The 17,951-nt window shown below is 38.7% G+C and overlaps 1 protein-coding gene across 3 annotated transcripts in view; it reads left to right on the forward strand.

Annotated features, from left to right (window-relative positions):
• Nucleotides 1-17,951, forward strand: part of CAMKMT (calmodulin-lysine N-methyltransferase) — a 421,278-nt gene that overhangs the window by 343,724 nt on the left and 59,603 nt on the right. For 2 of the 3 annotated variants that reach the window (XM_061432238.1, XM_061432237.1), the window contains exons 4-6: nt 12,818-12,878; nt 14,828-14,882; nt 15,937-16,000. In XM_061432238.1, the coding sequence (XP_061288222.1) occupies nt 12,818-12,878; nt 14,828-14,882; nt 15,937-16,000 (180 nt within the window). The remainder of the gene's footprint in view (nt 1-12,817; nt 12,879-14,827; nt 14,883-15,936; nt 16,001-17,951) is intronic. The other variant, XM_061432239.1, reaches the window with a different exon arrangement.

A 17,951-nucleotide genomic window follows, 5' to 3' on the forward strand; every position in this document is an offset into this window, starting at 1 on the left:
AAGCATTGTGCCCAGCCATTAAGCAGCAGAGCCAAGGGAAGGAGAAAGGAGGCACAGAGCAGAAAGGGTGCACAGTGAACGCTTTATAAACACTCTGAATGGCTGAAAAAATAATGACCTCTGACTTCTTTATGGTTCTTAACTCACGCTGCCACAGATTGGTTATAAGGTCCATATCACACTGTGATATGGAAGTATTAATTGAATAGGGGCAATCAGAATTTCCATGTGAATAATGACCTAGAAAATAATACTCTGCCCATTTAACAATAGAATGGGGAGCCAAGGCTTCACTTGGCAACACAGTTCTCTTGATGGGGTCAGATTTTATTTTAAACTCTGAGGTATATACATTTTATGTCCTGTTTTAGCTCTTAAAGCTGATGTGAATTTGTTTAGAGTCACTTAAGAGGAAGGAAGAGAATTAAGGAAGGAAAAATCAGTAAGTTGCAAGTATTGTTCTTTTGGTTTTGTTTGTGACCTTCTGACATATACCTTCATCAGTGCTCATCTTGAATAGTAACCATTCCATTAAAAACAAACCAGTAAATTTAGTTAATATTAATATGCCAGTGTCAGTTTCTTGGCTTTGACCAATGTAAGACGTTGACAATGAGAAGAACTAGGTGAAGGGTATCCAGCAACTCCCTGTACCGGTCTTTTCTGTAAATCTACAATTATTCCAAAATAAAAAGTTTATTTTTAAAACCCAGGTATGTGTGTTTTACAGGGAGCATGTCTGAATAAGAAAGCCCTTAGCTCTACTTTTATGGGAGCATTTTCTCAGTGTTTCTCCAGATGAGTGCTCATTTAAATTTGATATCCTGAGAAGCTGATGGCTCACCCTGCATTCATGTTGACCATTTAGACAGGTCCCTGGTTGACCATGCTGAGATGCTCTCCTGCCTGATACTGAATCAGATAAAGAGGAGGATTTAGGATTATCTGACTTTGGGGAAATGCCACTGAGCAGTAAAATAAAATAGAATCATCTCTTTGCGTTCTTTCCAGGCCAAAGAGTACTGTACCACACTGTAAGTTGCTTCCAAGCTTTGTTTTCTATTAGGCTTTCCATGTGGTGTATCATGTGAAAGTGTCTAATGGGTACTGTGAAATTAGAGGCTGTCCAAACAAAATTTAAAATCCTAAAACTTCCACTCCAAAGTGTGATAATTCTTAGCTATGCTAGTAAACCGTTTGACATGTGTGGAAACATAATTCAATTTTTTTTACATCAGGTTGTCTTTTTTTAAAGGTGTGTCTAACAAAATGTGTGACTATATAACAGAGGAGACAGTATTTGATTTTTAATTTGTATGTTTAGTTTCTGCCATGTTCTAGGTCCATTTGAATGTTTGAAAAATAACAAGGTAATAGAAAAAATGCTTATGTGAATCCCTGTGCTAACTGCATTGTTTGACTTATATTTTTGTGTTCCATCTTTTCCCCTGAAGAGTGACCTTTTTGAGAGTAGGAAATGTGGTCTCAATTTCTAATAGTAAGGTTCAGTAAATATTTGTTTGAATGAATAATTGAATGAAATCACGTTTAAATGAATTACTTCCACCTTGAAGGGAACCAAATAACTGCCTCTTGGCTTACTCTTGTCATAGCCCTTGTTTTAGGATGGCCTCACAGTTTAGACTGGTTTTTATCACTGCTATCATTCAGCTATATATACTACCATTTCAAATCCATAAAAAGTGTTTAAAAAAAAGAGAAACTGTTCACGTTTCAAGACCTATTAGAATGCATTTTCAAATATGTCAGACACATCTTTGTTAAAATTAAACCAGGGATTGGTTTTGAGCGAATAGCCCTATATCCTTACAGATGCTGTGGATGGAAGCATCTAAGCTGCTTATTATATTGATGGGTTTTGCTGCTCTGCAGCAAATGAAAACAGGCAGCTGCTTCCTCCATCAAAGCAAAAGCAGCCTGAGTTTTTATTAACCGAGTGTTCATTTCTTCTATTGCCAAAATTCTTACACAAAACAAAAGAGCAGTTTTAGCACATTATTGCTTAACTAGACATGAACAACTGACAGCAAGTGATAAGCCTGTCTGCTTTTCACAACTGGTAATCATTTTTGGAATAGATGTTTTAATATAGTTGAATATAAATTTTGTAATTTACATCTACAATGGTACGTAAATTTATAGATCCAGTTTGTTGCAGGAGAATGAAGGCTATAATCACAAAAGGCTTTTCCTGGTGTTGTTTAATTTTTAATGACTATTTGAAAACTGGGGAAGGAAAATGAAATCAAATTCATTTCTTAAAAAAAAAAATACAAAAAGGTGTTAAAGACAATCATACAAGTTGGTTGAAGCCATTTGTAGATGGCCCCAACGGAGCAAGACCCCAGTGTTTGCAGCCAGGACGTGCCTTGCACTCCATTTCCACATTAGTTACAGGGAGCCGCCCGAGCTCATGCACCGGCAGAAATTTCTGGAGAGCAGACCATCATGTTTCCTTCATATCAATGAATGATGATGAGCAGGGAGACAGGAAGCACAGAGCCTTGGCCATTTTACACAGCTGAGATCCCCAGCCAATTCTCATACTATTTCATTTGGTGGTGTTTTTTTCAGTTACCTGAACATTATACATTTACCTGCAGATAGAATAGCAGAGAGGGGTTTATTTAAAGTGGATTTAGGCTGTACCTCGACAACACGTTGCCTTATTTATCAAGTCAATTTGCTGAATGGTGTGTTAACCTTTTGGAACTTGCTAAAGGCAATTCCTGCTATAAGAAGGGGACATAGTCCTCTTCATTCTCCTTCCTAAGAGGGGGAATTTGGAACGAAGGCTGTTTTGAAATGCTGGGATGGGTGTCTTCCACACAACAATGCGAAATAAACAAGTTATGTTGCCTAACCAGCCTAATGCCAGGGCCATTTTAATAAATGTACATTGTGGCTTTGGCATCTGTGGCACACATCTCCTAAATACCATTTTCTCTCCAGGGGGCACTTTCATAAATGCACAGAACATGCACTCCACTTGGAACACAAGGCTTTCAATTTGTTTGGAATTCAGTCACAGGTGTTTACTGAGAAGTGAGATAAAGCTGGACCCAAGAAAGCAGGAAGCTACTATAGAAATCAGAGTCACAGATCATAGGTAACTCAGGAAGGACCACACCCTCCTTACTCGCCTTTAGTGTGCCACGTAACAAGGCTGTGTCTGTGTGGGTGAAGTGGTTAGATACCTAAGATAAGGAGCACTAAAAATTATTTCTAATACTTTCCTCTTCGCGCCACTCTATTTGACACATTACGGCTCTTACATGATGGTCTGAGACACAACACATTCCTATTTTTAAAAGGGTGATTCCACCCTGAGGACCCTGAGCTTCTTGGGGAAGGATGTTACTTGGAGTAAAACTGGCGATGAAAGTTTTCTCTCTTTTCTTTTTTGGTCTGTGAGAAGGATGTGCTCTTTCAAGGAGAGCCCAGGGGGTGTTTCCCTGCTGGTAGGAGCTCTCTGGTCTGATTTTCTGGGTCTACCTTTCCAGAAATGACTGTTCTCACTTTCTGACATCCTCTCTGACCAATGGAGATGTAGCATTTACTCACCTAGAGAGCTCCTACTGGGAGATGTTCTTCTACCTGTGCTTTGAGACCTCAGGAGAAGTTTTTCTGCCCAAAAGATAGTTATTCTGAGGAAAAGGAAATATGTTTGAGGGAAAAACACAGCATATATCTGAGAACATGCTCTTCTCTGGAAAAGGAAAAGTTGGACTTGAGAAAGTTGCCTGTTATTTATATGCTGGATTAAGTAAATAAAAAGCTATCACAACTAGAATATATAGATGTAGAGTAGTTCTTTTCTTTAATTAACAAAGGCAGTTCTAATTCAGTAAAAGTGGAAGTGTGGTGAAGACTTGATCTCTAAGGTGATTTTGAATGCTTTCTAAAATCCTTTGAATCCTTTCTTGGAGTATAGTACAAATAAAACATTTTAACCAGCCCAACTTCAACCTAAAATGTTGTAAACTAAAGCTCACTGACAATTTTAGAGCTTTCGTTTGGAAATGCATAAATGCCATGATCTATAGCTATTGGGTTTAAAGATGGAAGAGTCCTCAAAATCAATTTGACTCTTCCAATTTATTCCTTTTTTTAAAAAAGTTATTTTATTTTTTGGCTGCACTGGGTCGTCATTGCAGTGCACAGGCTTCTTGAGTTGCAGCACATGGGCTCTCTAGTTACGGTGTGTGGGCTTGTTGCACCACAGCATGTGAGATCTTAGTTCCCTGACCAGGGATCTAACCTGTGTCCCTTGCATTGGAAGGTGGACTCTTAACTGGACCACTAAGAAAGTCCCAGACCCTTCCAATTCATTCTTGAAACTACAGCCCTGAATATTCATTGAAAGGACTGATGCTGAAGCGCCAATACTTTGGCCACCTGATGTGAAGAGCTGACTCATTAGAAAAGACCCTGATGCTGGGAAAGACTGAAGGCAGGAGGAGAAGGAGATGACAGAGGATGAGATGGTTGGATGGCATCGCTGACTAAATGGACATGAGTTTGAGCAAGCTCCAGGAGATGGTGAAGGACAGGAAGGCCTGGCATGCTACAGTCTATGGGGTCTCAAAGAGCCAGACACGACTAAGCGTCTGAACAACAGAGCCCAAATGTGATTTGTCCAGGGTCCCAAAATTAGTTGTTAACTGAGCCATGAGAACTAGAAACTAGTTCTTTTGATTGCTGAGCCAGTCACCAAGGTTGAGGCAATTAGTGTAGTGATTAAAAGAGTGGACTTTAGAAACTGAGTAGGTGGGCTCAAATCCTTACTATGCCATTTAAACTTTCCGTGCTTTGGTGTACCTTAATGTGCCCCTTAGCTGGTCATAATGACGGTACATATCTTATAAGGTTGATTTAAGTATTAAATGAGATAGTACATATAAAGTACACAGCTCAGTGTTTGCCTGGTAGTAAGTGTTCAAAAAGTGATACTAAAAAAAAAAAAAAAAAAAAGTGATACTAACAACAGCAGCAACAAACACTAATTGCACTTACTTGGTACTCTTATAGTTCATTCCATCTTCATGTTACCAAAATCCAAGCTCCTACTGCTGGTCGCACAATAGGCCAATAATTTGAGAGACAAGTTGTTGGGGCAAGGAATTGCAACTTTATTTAGAAAGCTAACAAGCAGCCAGAGAAGGTGGTGAACTAGTATCCCAAAGAACCATCTTGAGTTAGAATTCAGTCTTCCTTTATACTAAAAGGGGAGGAGGTGCGGTTGGTTGTTGCAAGCTTCTTGGTGTCTAAATCCTTTGTTCTTGCAGCTGTCCAGGTAGATGAGGTCATCATGTTCCTGTAAACCTCCAACAGGACAAATGTTTTTCTCTGCAATTTTTTATTTCTATATGAATGGGAAGAGTTATATTTTTAAAAATCAGAGCCTTGAAGATAGGTTATACTGTTTATTTCAGGCTATAGGCAACATTTTTAACTTGTAGCAAAAGCAATAAAATACAAAGATTAAAGTAAAAGAAACAGATCCAATTTGGAGTCAGATTTGTTCTTCCCTATTACACTTTCATCTCTACTTACAGTGTAGACGGTATTATTACTACCAGATAAGGAGGTGATGCAAGAAGAGCTTAAGTGACTTGCTAAGGTCGCCAAGCTAATAAGCCTCAGAGCTGTCTTCCAAGTTCTTTACTGTCTGAACCACTGGAACCGTGGCTGTGGCTGCAGCTGCAGCGTATTCCTTTTTCTCAGAGGTGCTTTAGCGTCATCCTGGTCCTGTCTCCATTTCTCGTCTGTCACTTAGTTGATTTCGCAGCATCTGCTCTAAAACTGACCATCAGACTGAAGGCTGAGGTCTGGGGAATGAGCGCCAAAGACTCTTTTCCTCTCCCTGCTTCAGATTCATGCTGGAGCTGGGGCTCCTTTCAGCTTTCCCTTATTTCATAATCATCAAATTAATAGGTATCTGAATTAAAATTTAAGTTTTAAAATTTAATGCATTGCTCATAAAATCACACCCATAAACCAACCCAGTTTGTAGTCCTAGAAGAATATATTGTTGAAATACCTGGGCAATTTTTTGTGTCCTTTCACTTCCACTTGCTCATTATCTATATCAGTTGGCTTCCCTGGAACAGAAGAAAACTGCAAAACAATTCATTTGGCCCTTGATTTTGCAATCTAGTGAAAGGCAGCATAGCACAGAGGTTAAGAATAACGGCTTTAGAATCAGATTACCGGATTCAAATTCCAACTCAATGACAAAATATCTGCCTAATTTGGGGGAAGATTTCTTAACCTCTCAGTATCTCTGTTTTCTCATCTACCTTGTGCCTGGCCAGCAGTCAGCATTCAACAAACATTAGAACATCACAGAGCAAGCTTCCACCCACTCACTGTACAGGGCTACACTGGACATTCCATTTCACCCAGATGTACTCGAATTCTCCATGATCTGACTCCACACACACAGGCAGGCTTGTGCTTCATAATTACTGTTCAGAGCAAGTTTGTTAATGGGCCAGAGCAGAAGGACAAGTATAGAACAAGTATTGTCTCTCTCTCTCTCTCTCTCTCTCTCTCTCTCTCTATATATATATATATATATATAATATTCTCTCTATATATATGTATATGGTATTCTTACTTATGATTGATTTTCAAAGTTCCCTTAGCTGGGACAAATATTTCCAGAGTTCAGTTTTGGTTTGTTTTTGTGGGTTGTCCATTAGGAATAATAATCTCCCTGAAAGTATCATAAACATATAATCAAGATTGATAAAATTGCCTGGATAGACAAATGTCAAAATAATAACAAAGGCAAGAGCAGCAAAAACAATAGCTAACATTATTTTAAAAATTATTATCTCCCAGGCATTGTTCTAAGTGCCTTACAGGCATTATCTCACTTATTCCTCACAACAATGGTATGAAGAGGTACTGTTTTTGCTTGTACTTCACAAATGAGAAATTACCCAACAATGTTGTCTAAAGTGGCAATGCCCCGACCCCTATAGTTATTTTCTATTTCATTAATGTTTTATTTTTTTCACAACATTTATTACTATCTAGAACTACTTTGTTTATTGCCTCTATTAAAGCTATTTGGTCAAGGACTTTATTTTAATTACTGCTATCTCTCCACCTCCTAGAATTGGCCTTGCTTAGTCACTCAGTCGTGTCTGACTCTTTGCAACCCTTTAGACTGTAACCCTCCAGGCTCCTCTGTCCATGGGATTTTTCAGGCAAGAATACTGGAGTGGGTTGCCATTTCCTCCTCCAGCAGATCTTCCTGACCCGGGAATCGAACCCATGTCTCCTGTATCTCCTGTATTGCAGGTGGATTCTTTACCTGCAGAGACATCCGGGAAGCCTGACTGCTAAGAATTGTTGAATGAATGAGAGTTAAAAAGTTTAGCTACTTGCCCAAGGTCACACAGCCAGTAAGAGCCAGTATTCAAGCTGAACTCTGTTTAACACCAGAGCATGAAATAAGATTCTTTATTGTAGCTTTTTATAGCTTGAATCCCCCTCCCTCGCATAATCTTACCCAAGCCTAGTATTTTATGAATGAGCATACTAATGCTCAGAAATGCTACATAACTTCCCAGTACCATATAGATTGTTAGTGGTAGACCCAGAATCAGACCCCAGACCCCCAGCTGTGTTTTTGTACCATGAATGCAGCCTGAGGAGGAGCTCATATAAACTGAAGGAAAATCCTATACATATCTGGTATACATCATCAGCCCACTTCTTCAAGCCATAAACTTAAGTCACACTTGAAACTTCCCTCTCTCTTACCACCCCCTTCATCTAATTAACTAATAGTTTGTCAGTATACCTTCTAAATATAGCTCAAATCTTTCCACTTTTCTTCATCTCCACTAACCATCACCCAAGCCACCATCAGCACTGACCTAGGTGATTGCAGTAGCCTCCTACCCAGTTACCCTCACCTCCTCTTGCCCCGTTTCAGTCTGTTTTCTTCAGAGCAGTCAGAATGATCTAAAATGTGAATCTGACTATATACTACTTTGCCACTTAAAATGTATCATTTACTTTAAGGTGGAATTTAAAATTCTTTTTTAGAGGAGTTTTTAAACAAATTTATTCATTTATTCACTCTCTTGACTGTGCTGGATCTTTGTTGCTACACAAGACTTTTCTCTAGTTGCGGCAAGCGGGGGCTACTCTCTAGTTGCGATACACAGGTTTCTCGTCGCAGTGGCTTCTCTTATTGTGGGCTCTAGGGCTCATAGGCTTCCGAAGTTGCAACTCCTGGACTCTAGAGCACAGGCTCTGTAGTTGTGGCACACAGGCTCAGCTGCTTCATGACATGTGGCATCTTCCTGGACCAGGGATTGAACCCATGTCTCCTGCACTGGCAGGCAGATTCCCCACCACTGAGCCAGCCACCAGGGAAGCCCACGATTAAAATTCTTAACATGGCCTTTGAGCCTATGAAATCTGGCCCCTGAGCACCCCCTTCAGGCTCGTCTTGTCCTGCCTCTTCCTTTCTCACTTATTCTCCAGCTTCCTGGACCGTTTCCATTCCTGGAACATCAAACTCTTCTCTTCAAAGCTTTATTTCATGGTGCTCCCTTTCTGTGGACCATCCCCTCCAGCTCTGGCCCCTCTTCCTCCTTTTCTTGTCTGTTCATCCTCTGGGTCTCAGCCTGCTTACTGTTTCTACAAAGAAGTGTCCCCTGATGGACTCCTCCCACCCTTCCCTCCAACCAGCTTAAGTCCCCTGTGATTGGTTCTCAGAAGCACTCTATTTTTTCTACACAGTATTTATAATTAGGCACATTATTTGTGTTATTGTTTGTCTAATAGTTTTCTTCCCTAATGAGACCGAATCTCCAGTGACCATGCTGTATCACTCCCTGCTGATCCACAGGGCCTGAAATATAGTAGATGCCCAATAAATATTTATAGAGCATTCTTATCTTCTTACGGATTTCCACTCTGAGTTCAAGACAAAGCAGAAATGCTTAAGTAAAAGGAGACAGAGCATAAACACTGAAAACGGTCCAAGAGGTTTACCTACCCATTCCAGCATGAGCAGCTTTTCATTTTAGTAACATCCACTGGTGGGTTTCTTCTTCCAGAAGAGTCAGTGGTCTAGCTAAGGATGTGCTGGCCTCTCCATTTGAGTCTCAGGTTTGAGAGAGGCCTTACTTGTGACTCCTGCATGACAGACACGATCACTTACTTAGGGGAAGGTAAAGAGAGCTGCTGCTTACTTTCCAGATGTCAGCAGATCACAGAAGAGCCATGTCTCTGCTCCAAGAGCTAGGTGTGTTGTCATCATGGGGCAAGTACAAGCTGTTAGAGTCAGAAGAGGAGTTAGCAGTGTTGCCCCTTGGCCACTGTGTGTCAGAGTCCCAGCACTTGTTTCTAACACAAACCGTGGGAAAGCAAAAAGCTCTAGAATGGAAGTGATCTAGAAAGACCCATGTTTGGCTAAAGGCTCATGTCTCTTAATATCTAGACAGTTAATTTTAGAATTTGTTCAGGCTTTAGGTTAATAACGATTGTGTTTCTTTCTAAATTAACCACAAACCTTGACATTTAAAGTAATTCTAGGGCTTCCCTGGTGGTCCAGTGGTTAAGGATCTGCAGGGGACATAGTTGCGATCCCTGCTCTGGGAAGACCCCACATGCCACAGAGCAACTAAGCCCTTGCCCCACAACTACTGAGCCCGCGATCTAGAGCCTACCAGCCGCAACTGCGGAGCCCAAGCGCTGCAACTACCGAAGCCCTCTCTTGCCTGGAGCCTGGGCTCCGCAACAAGAGAAGTCACCACAGTGAGAAGCCCACACACTGCAACAAAGAGTGGCCCCTGCTCACTGCAACTAGAGAAAACCCAGGTGCAGCACCAAAGACCCACTCTAGCCCAAAAATAAAATAAATAAATAAATCTTTAAAAATTAATAAAATAAGTCTAAACTAGCTACTTCACAGATGACGAAAAGCTGGTTACATACATCAAATGGATCGCATCACCAACTTTCCCCTTCATCGCATCTAGAAGAAATCTCGTACTCATTAGCAATCACCCCTCATTTATTCTGGACATTTAACATAAATGGAAAAATAAAATGTGTAGTCCTTTGTGTCTTGGCTTCTCTCTCTTAGCATGATAATGTTCATGTTCTATCCATGTTGTAACATGAATCAGCACTTTATTTCCTTATATTGTCAGATAATTGTCTATTACATGGATATACCACATTTTATGTAGCCATTCATTAGTTGATAGACATTTGGGTCGTTTCCACTTTTTAGCTGTTATGAATAATGCTGCTGTGAACTTTTGTGTACAAATTCTTGTGTGGACATTTTTTTTCTTTTCCCTTGGATATATCCCTAGGAGTAGAATTGCTGGGTTATTTAGTAACTCTACATTTAACTTTTTGATACACTGCTAGACTGTTTTCCAAAATGGCTGAACCATTTTACATCATTTCCCCACAACCTCACCAACACTTATTATTGTCTGACTTTTTCAATATAGCCATCCTAGAAGGGGGTGAAGTGCTATTTCATTGTGGTTTTGATCTGTACTGAGATAACCTAAAAGTTTAACAAATAAGCAACAATTAAAATCCCTGTCCTGTCAAGGTTTTGAGGAAATAAACACTCTTATTAGAGTTGTAGCTTGGTACAGTTTTTGAAGGGGCAGTTTGATATATCAGAATGTGAGATGTACTTGACTTTTGAACAGATTTTCCATTTCTGGGTATTTGACTTAAGAAGAAAAAAATTATATGTTGGGGGAAAAATGTGTCTTTATTATACCACTGTTTATAATATCATAATATCAAAAACTTAGAAATTAACTGAAATGTCTATCAAAAGGAAACTGGATAAATAAACTATGATGCAAACATAAGATATTTAGGCAGTCATTAAAAATGATGCAGGTATAGTGTATTTTTATTGTCATGGCAATCTATCCATCACATACTGAGTGGGGCAAAATGAGATTACTGAATACCTCCCTGAGAAGATCCCACCTGTATAAAATGTCTTTATGCCTAGAGAGATTTTTTTTGGAATGGTGTCCAAAATGTTAACAGGGATTATATACTAGTGGTGGAATTTTAGGTGATTTTTAAACTTTATTCTTTGAACTTCTCATATCTAATTTAGTTAAAAATCAACCTCTATAATTTTTAAGAAAAAATTATAAAACTGTTTTAAAAGACTATGCGTTTTAGAAATCACATTTTTGTTCTTAATCAAGGCTTGAACTTTAGTTAAATATTCTTCCCCTATCATTATTTTTTAAATCCTCAAAACCATCTACTAAAGGCATAAAGAAATTCATCATTGTGCTGATTATATTCACTTGATGTAGAAAACTGTCTTGGGCTCTTCCTTCAGAGAATTTTATCATGTGTTTTAATCTTTATAGAGTTCTTTCTGTATGCCAGGTATTAGGACTTTGGGGTAGTGCCAAAGCTAATGATTAGGATCAGGTCGAAAAATTTCTCCATGTGTTCTGATTATTAGGATAGTTGTTTGAGGTTCACACTCTCTTTGACTCTTTTATCCCTCTTTGCAGGAGAATAACATTAACAATTTTCTTTTTCTTTGAGCTTGTTATGAGTTAGGAATTGTTTTAAATACATTTCATATACTTAACTCGTTTAATCCTCACAGCAATCCTGTGAGGTTGGTATTGCAATAATATTATTTTACAGATAAGGACACTGAGGAACAGAGAGGTTAAGTAACCTACCTAAGGTCACTCAGCTAGGAAAGGCAATGCTGAGGCTGGAGCCCACCTGAGTTTGGTTCCTAAGTACCTGTAGTTGTAGCTGCTACACTCCACTGCCTCTCTGACTTCTACCAAATATAACTCCAGACACTTCATGCTGGTTTATTTTGTTTCTCCCCCAAACTGTCATTTCTACCAGAAACGCCAGGGAGACTGAGCTAGTAAGGACAGGTGACTGGACTTTTCTGCAACAAATGTTCTATAGAGTTGTTTCTTTGCTGTTTATTAATATATGTATATCCATTGATTCTCTTAGCATTTTACTTACCATTTCTTTGACATCATCTTCTCTGAAATACTAAAAGTATAAAGAAAAAAATTAAGAGCACATCTGTCTTCTCTTTAAGCAATTCATGTTCATCCATGAAAAACTATTGTCTTCTAAATAAATGATTTACAGATGATGATTTTAGGAAATGCTCTTCCACAGAATTTAATGAGTAGGATTATTGTTAAATTGAAAGATGTACAAAGTTGGTGAAACTTAGGTTTCTCAATTTTATACTCCAGTTGGATTTTAGTTGAAGAAAGGAAATAATTATGTATATGAAAAACATAAGTATGGAGTCAGACAAGAAAGGTATAATAACCTCAGTGGTTTTATTTGCTCCTGGAAGTGATTTTGAAGTGAGTATGAGCTACATATACAGTAGGTCTTCGTGATCCTAATGAATTGGCCAAAATGAAGATTCATGTGTATAAAAGTAAGATCTACCTGAAATACCATTCAAAATTTAACTTTGGATGTTTATAATTTTGGCTGTTATTGTTTTTGCTGTTTTGTTGTGATTAAAATCTAGTAAAAATTATTTAGGATATTTTCCTGGGGGAAAAGTTATAATCCAGAAGAAAAGAAATGCATGTGATATGACGTTACTAGTAATAATTACGGTAAGTTTGATTCAAGTTGAAATCACTTATACTGAACATTATTTTTTAAAAGGCATTTCTTAAGAGCATGACTACAGAGAGTTTTTACAGAAGAAACTTCTGTTATCAAAAAGTCTATATCCTCTTGTGTTTTCTAGGCATCTGGCCGGCTGAAGAAGTCTTGGCTTACTACTGCCTCAAGCACAGTGGTATATTCAGGTACAAAGCTGCACTTAAAAATTTGTTTAGCCCACTATAGGTACTGTATCTACATGTTAACGATCACCATGATTACATTCTTCAAATTAAACTGTTAAAAGTATATATAAGAAAGAAAGAAAGGAAGGAAAGGAGGGGGAAGGTCATGGTGAAAACATGTTGCTTCTGAAAAAGAAATCTGAATCGCCTTTGGGTACTAATATTGCACAGCAAGCTTTTTGCTATGTGTCAAAGGCTTTTGATTTCCACTCAAGGCATTTTATTTCGCTTTGATTTTGGGGAAACGAAAGTGAAGCTCCAATCAATCCTTACTGATTGTAAAGGTCAAAAAAAAAAGACATTCTATAAAGTTCTGCTAGGAAAGTCACTATGGAATATTTGATAAATAAATACCCCACAGCTATTATTTAAAAATGCCATCCCATCCCTTATTTTCAAGGTATTTTACATATCTAACAATATGTACTTGTAAAATATAAATTACTATTACAGATTCATGCTATGAACAAGAATGTTTTCAACTGTGAATGTGCATTATAGATTAAACCATGGATGGGATTACAAAAAAAGAAAAAACTCCTTTTAAAAAAAATGCTGAAGATGTTTGATAGACTCAGAAAATATGGGTTTTTTCATTTCCATTCTCATTTTATAAAAGTCATCCAATATATGCTTCCTTAATAGTCCATTATGATTCCAGACAAGCCATTAGTGATCGTTTTAACAATATATCCTTACAAGATCGGGTATGTGTTGTAACAATATGTATTTACAAGACTGGGTCAATAATATGTAGTTTTTGAAGCTCTGTGGGTCCATATTTACCAAACAGTTTCTAATTGCTTTGAATAACTAAATACTCATTATGTGTATTTCAGAATACAAATGTCCTGGCTTGGCTGCTGCTTCTTTTCCCTCTATTCTCACCTCTCCCTCCCTTGATTCTCTCTCCCTTTTTTTTTTTCCCCTCTTGCTGAGGAAATAAACTTCCCAAATTGGGAAGAAGAGACAATCTCTTAAGAGTATAAGCATATAAAGTAAGAACAGGGAAGTGTTGAACTGAGCTTCAGAGCTGCCCTAGAAGTCTGGCATTTGCTCATCTCACTGTGCTTAAGCTTGCCTGGAGCTCCAATCAGCAAGCAGTGGGCCAGAGCAGGAATGTCACACGTTGAGGGCTGATATTTAGGCACAAAGAGGAAGGTAAGTGCAGAGTGCCACCCCAGACTGTCAGCTTTAACTCTGAGCCGCTTTGCTTAGGAGCGGTCAAGTCAGAGCCCAGTCATTCCTTGAGCCTGGGTTTGCTGGCTTAACCATATTATGTCCCCGCATTGTTTATTCACTGTGTTGTGTTGGGGTCTATTGTTATTTAAGTGTTAATTGCTAAATGTTCCTTGTGTAATTGTTCTTTATGGGGGCTGTTCAGCTCTCCAAAATACTGCTGTTTTAGTTGTTTTTTTTTTTTAATTCAAGATTGCATGTATTTGTGTGTGTGTGTTGTGTGTGTCTTTCACTATAATATAGGTGTATACTCACTCACATATATTCTTCATTTACTTGTCTAACTGTTTTTGAAGGAATGAATGTGGATTAACAGTGTTATCCTTTCCTAACAATTATCTTTCGCTACTCTAGCTAGTTTAGTTCTAAAAGACAGCGCCATTGACAGGGGAAAAAAAAGGGAACCTTCTCAGATTTTTCAGCTCAGCGGTGGTAATGTTGCAGTGAACACTAATGAGGGAACCCCCACTGGTTTGCCTGCTTTGTGACTTTTCTATTTCATAATTATTTTTAAAACGCAAAACGACATGAGGTAGCCTCGTCATGTCTCTACAACTTCCTGGTAGCGCCGTTCTTACTGCAGATGGCAATTTGTTCTTGTAACATATATATCTCTCTGCCCATTTTCATCTCATTTGTATGGGTTCTACCATTCCTTTTCTCTCTTTCAGGGACCTTGCTGTGTGTGAGCTAGGGGGTGGCATGACATGCTTGGCTGGGCTCATGGTAGGTCTTTTCTCAATTCCAATCCCATTCAGAGAGAGGAACAAAAGGAAAAATGTTCCAGGGCCTCCAACTGCTGGGTCAGAGAACCGTCAACAGCATCAGCTGCGGTCAAGCTGCCGGGTCTTGAGAGACCTTCTAGATTGACTTACTTTCGGATCATATTGATTTTATGGTTGCCTCGATGAGCAGAAACATTTTACCTCAGTGTAGTCAATATCGCTTGTTGTGACATTCCAGGCCTCGCGCAGTCTTTCTTCGCCATAGCAAAAGCATTTTTTTTTTCAGATTATAGTCCCATTTGCTAAGATACAGGAATAGCCCGGCAAATCACAGTTGGAGCACCATGATATAGCTGCTAATGTTTTGCCTGCATTATTACACCAACAAACATGATCCAGAGCGCTCAGTAATTAGATTCTTTTGAATTAGATTGGCCATTCAGGAACGTCGTTCCCCATTCTCTGGGTTCTGAGTCATGTATTCAGGAGATATTATGTAGCAGCACAGTGCATTAGACAAGTTTTTATGTCTCTACAAATAAAAGCATATTGTTACACTGATTGGCATTTGACAAACCTGTCGCTCTTACACAATGTGTCAGGGTTACAGCCCAATGTGCGAGCATGTCAAAGCTCACAAAAAAATTACCCTCACAAAGCCATCTGCCTGCAATGCAAAGTTATATGAAGGGCATCAGGCAGTCAGACAGAAGCAAGCTGAAAGGCAGAGTGACAGCCTTGTATGATGGCTCTACTAGATAAACAGAAGCCCACAAATGAAAGCCTCTCAGAATACCATCATCCGCTGTCACAATGCAATTACCGAACAGAATGATAGCAAGATAGAGGCTCCCGCAAATGGAATGATAAAAGTATTGACTGATTTGATTGAATGATTAAAATAATGCAGACATAAAATGAAAAAAGATTGAAGATTGTTACAGAGAAATAGGTGAGGAAGCATGATACTGAAGGCTTGTCACTCCTGTCTTCACTTCCACACAGACAAGCATATTTGCTCATTGTTTGCTGTGCTCCCCCTTTTTTTTTTTCAGGTTGCTATTTCTGCAGATGTCAAAGAAGTTCTGTTAACTGATGGGAATGAAAAGGCCATCAGAAGTATCCTTATTCAGATAGAAAACGGGCTTGTTGTGCTCATTCCTTTTCCTCGGCTGAGTAACAATTGATATAAAGAAAGACAGCATGGGGTATTAAAAGAGAGTTCCCCCGATACACATGATAAGTAATTAAGAAAAAGTAGAAATATATGACATTCATTGCATATGGCTATTTTTTTTTAAATTTCGGTGGATTTTTATACTTATTAAAGGAGCTTATGATTTGTGGACCACTCAAAGCAATACGAACAGTTGTTTCATAATAATTTTCAAGCACTCTTGTCCTTTTATTTTTATTGAAATTTGCCAGGATAAAATAAATGATTTAACATTTATTATATCGGCTGTTGCTTGCAAAAATTAACTTTCGGCTTCATGTTCCATTATTACCTTTCTTCTGTGTAGACCATGGATTTGTGTACCTACTCTAATTCCTGAGGAGTCCCCTGTATCTCCCCACTGGAAACAGCTATCAGTTTTTCATTATTTCCTTTTATTTAGGATCATAAAAGCTATCTCTTTTTTTTTCTGCTATGCTATTACAATTCAAACCCCATTATATTAGATTATGCTTTACTAATATGTACACAGAGTTCATGAAAATTGAACTGTAACTAAAAAAGCAAGCATAATTTGTGGCTACTTTAGCAATCGAGCTGATTTGTTCAGGGGCAGTTAACAGCCTTTAGAAATTGAGAGGAAAGGTGGAGGATATATTTGCTCTGGATTTTTTGGTATGCTTTCTATTTACATTACGAAAGAGGCAATCTACTTATTTGAATTTTAGGCCCCTAAAATGCCAAAGCAGTGTTGATTTTTGTAAGAGGTAAGCATCTTACCTAGAGCTTATTTTTGAATTTTCTTTTTCTACCTCTGCTATATGATTTTTTTTAAATAAAATTTGCAGCCGCTCTATCAGCCTCCTCACACAGAAGGAAGGAGGTACCAGAAGCCCAGAAGCTAATATTGTTCAGCCGCACTTGTATGCTCTACAGAGCCCCACCCAGCTAATTGCCTGGCAGACTTTAAAAAAAAAAAAAAAAAAACCAGGAAGGAAAAACAGCCAATCACAATCTTGGCCTTTCACACAAGGGAAAGAGATCACAAAAGGTGCTTCCTTTTTTAAAATGCAGGATTTTAATCATGATCTTCAGACTGTCGCAAGTTTCCTAAAATATTCCTGAAGATGAGCGATGTTGCTTCATTCACTGTGCTTTATTCTGAGTTCTTCCCTGCACTGTATCATTTCACTCTGCTCCTCCTCCACATGTCAGGGAACACAGAAAGCAACAGGAAGTCAGGTATGCTAGCTCAGCCCCAATGGATGTTTTTTGGGGGAAGAAAAAGCAGGATTATTGGGGAAGAGGAGGTCATTTTCACCACAGAAACTTCCAGATTGGGCCCAGCAACCTCAAATCAGCAGGTATCTTATTCAATAACATTGGAAACCGATTAGAACTTTTATCAAACTATGGGAAGCATCTGTGGTCAGTATGTAAATTTAATTGTACTAAAATTACTGTTGAGCTAAACTACAGAGCTTCCAAAGAAGGGAAGCCATGCTATTGTCATTAATTAATGCACCTTTGCTTTAAAGAGCAAAGATGCCATGCCAGCTCTTGAAATCAGAGAGGAAATCTCAATTCTGTATTCACTCTGCCGGCCTTTCAAAGAAATGATTGGTACAGCCCCCTCCCAAGAAAATGGATTTTTAACATTTGGTCCTCAGAAGCTCAGCCCTGAGAGTGCTTTATTGTGCTGGGTTTTACAATGGGTTTAATATAGCGGGGTGCCAAAGGGCAGGAGGGGAAGAACTTTACAATGTAGATAAAGTAGGTCCTTTCAGGATGCAGACCAAAACTGGTAGCGTGTTTTATTTCATCTCTTAGGACTTCCCTGGCAGAGTTCAGTTTTTATCATGTTGTTCTATGTTTGTGTGCCTTTTTCTGTTG

The sequence above is a fragment of the Bos javanicus genome, chromosome 11 (genome assembly GCF_032452875.1).
Source record: "Bos javanicus breed banteng chromosome 11, ARS-OSU_banteng_1.0, whole genome shotgun sequence".
NCBI classification, from domain to species: domain Eukaryota; kingdom Metazoa; phylum Chordata; class Mammalia; order Artiodactyla; family Bovidae; genus Bos; species Bos javanicus.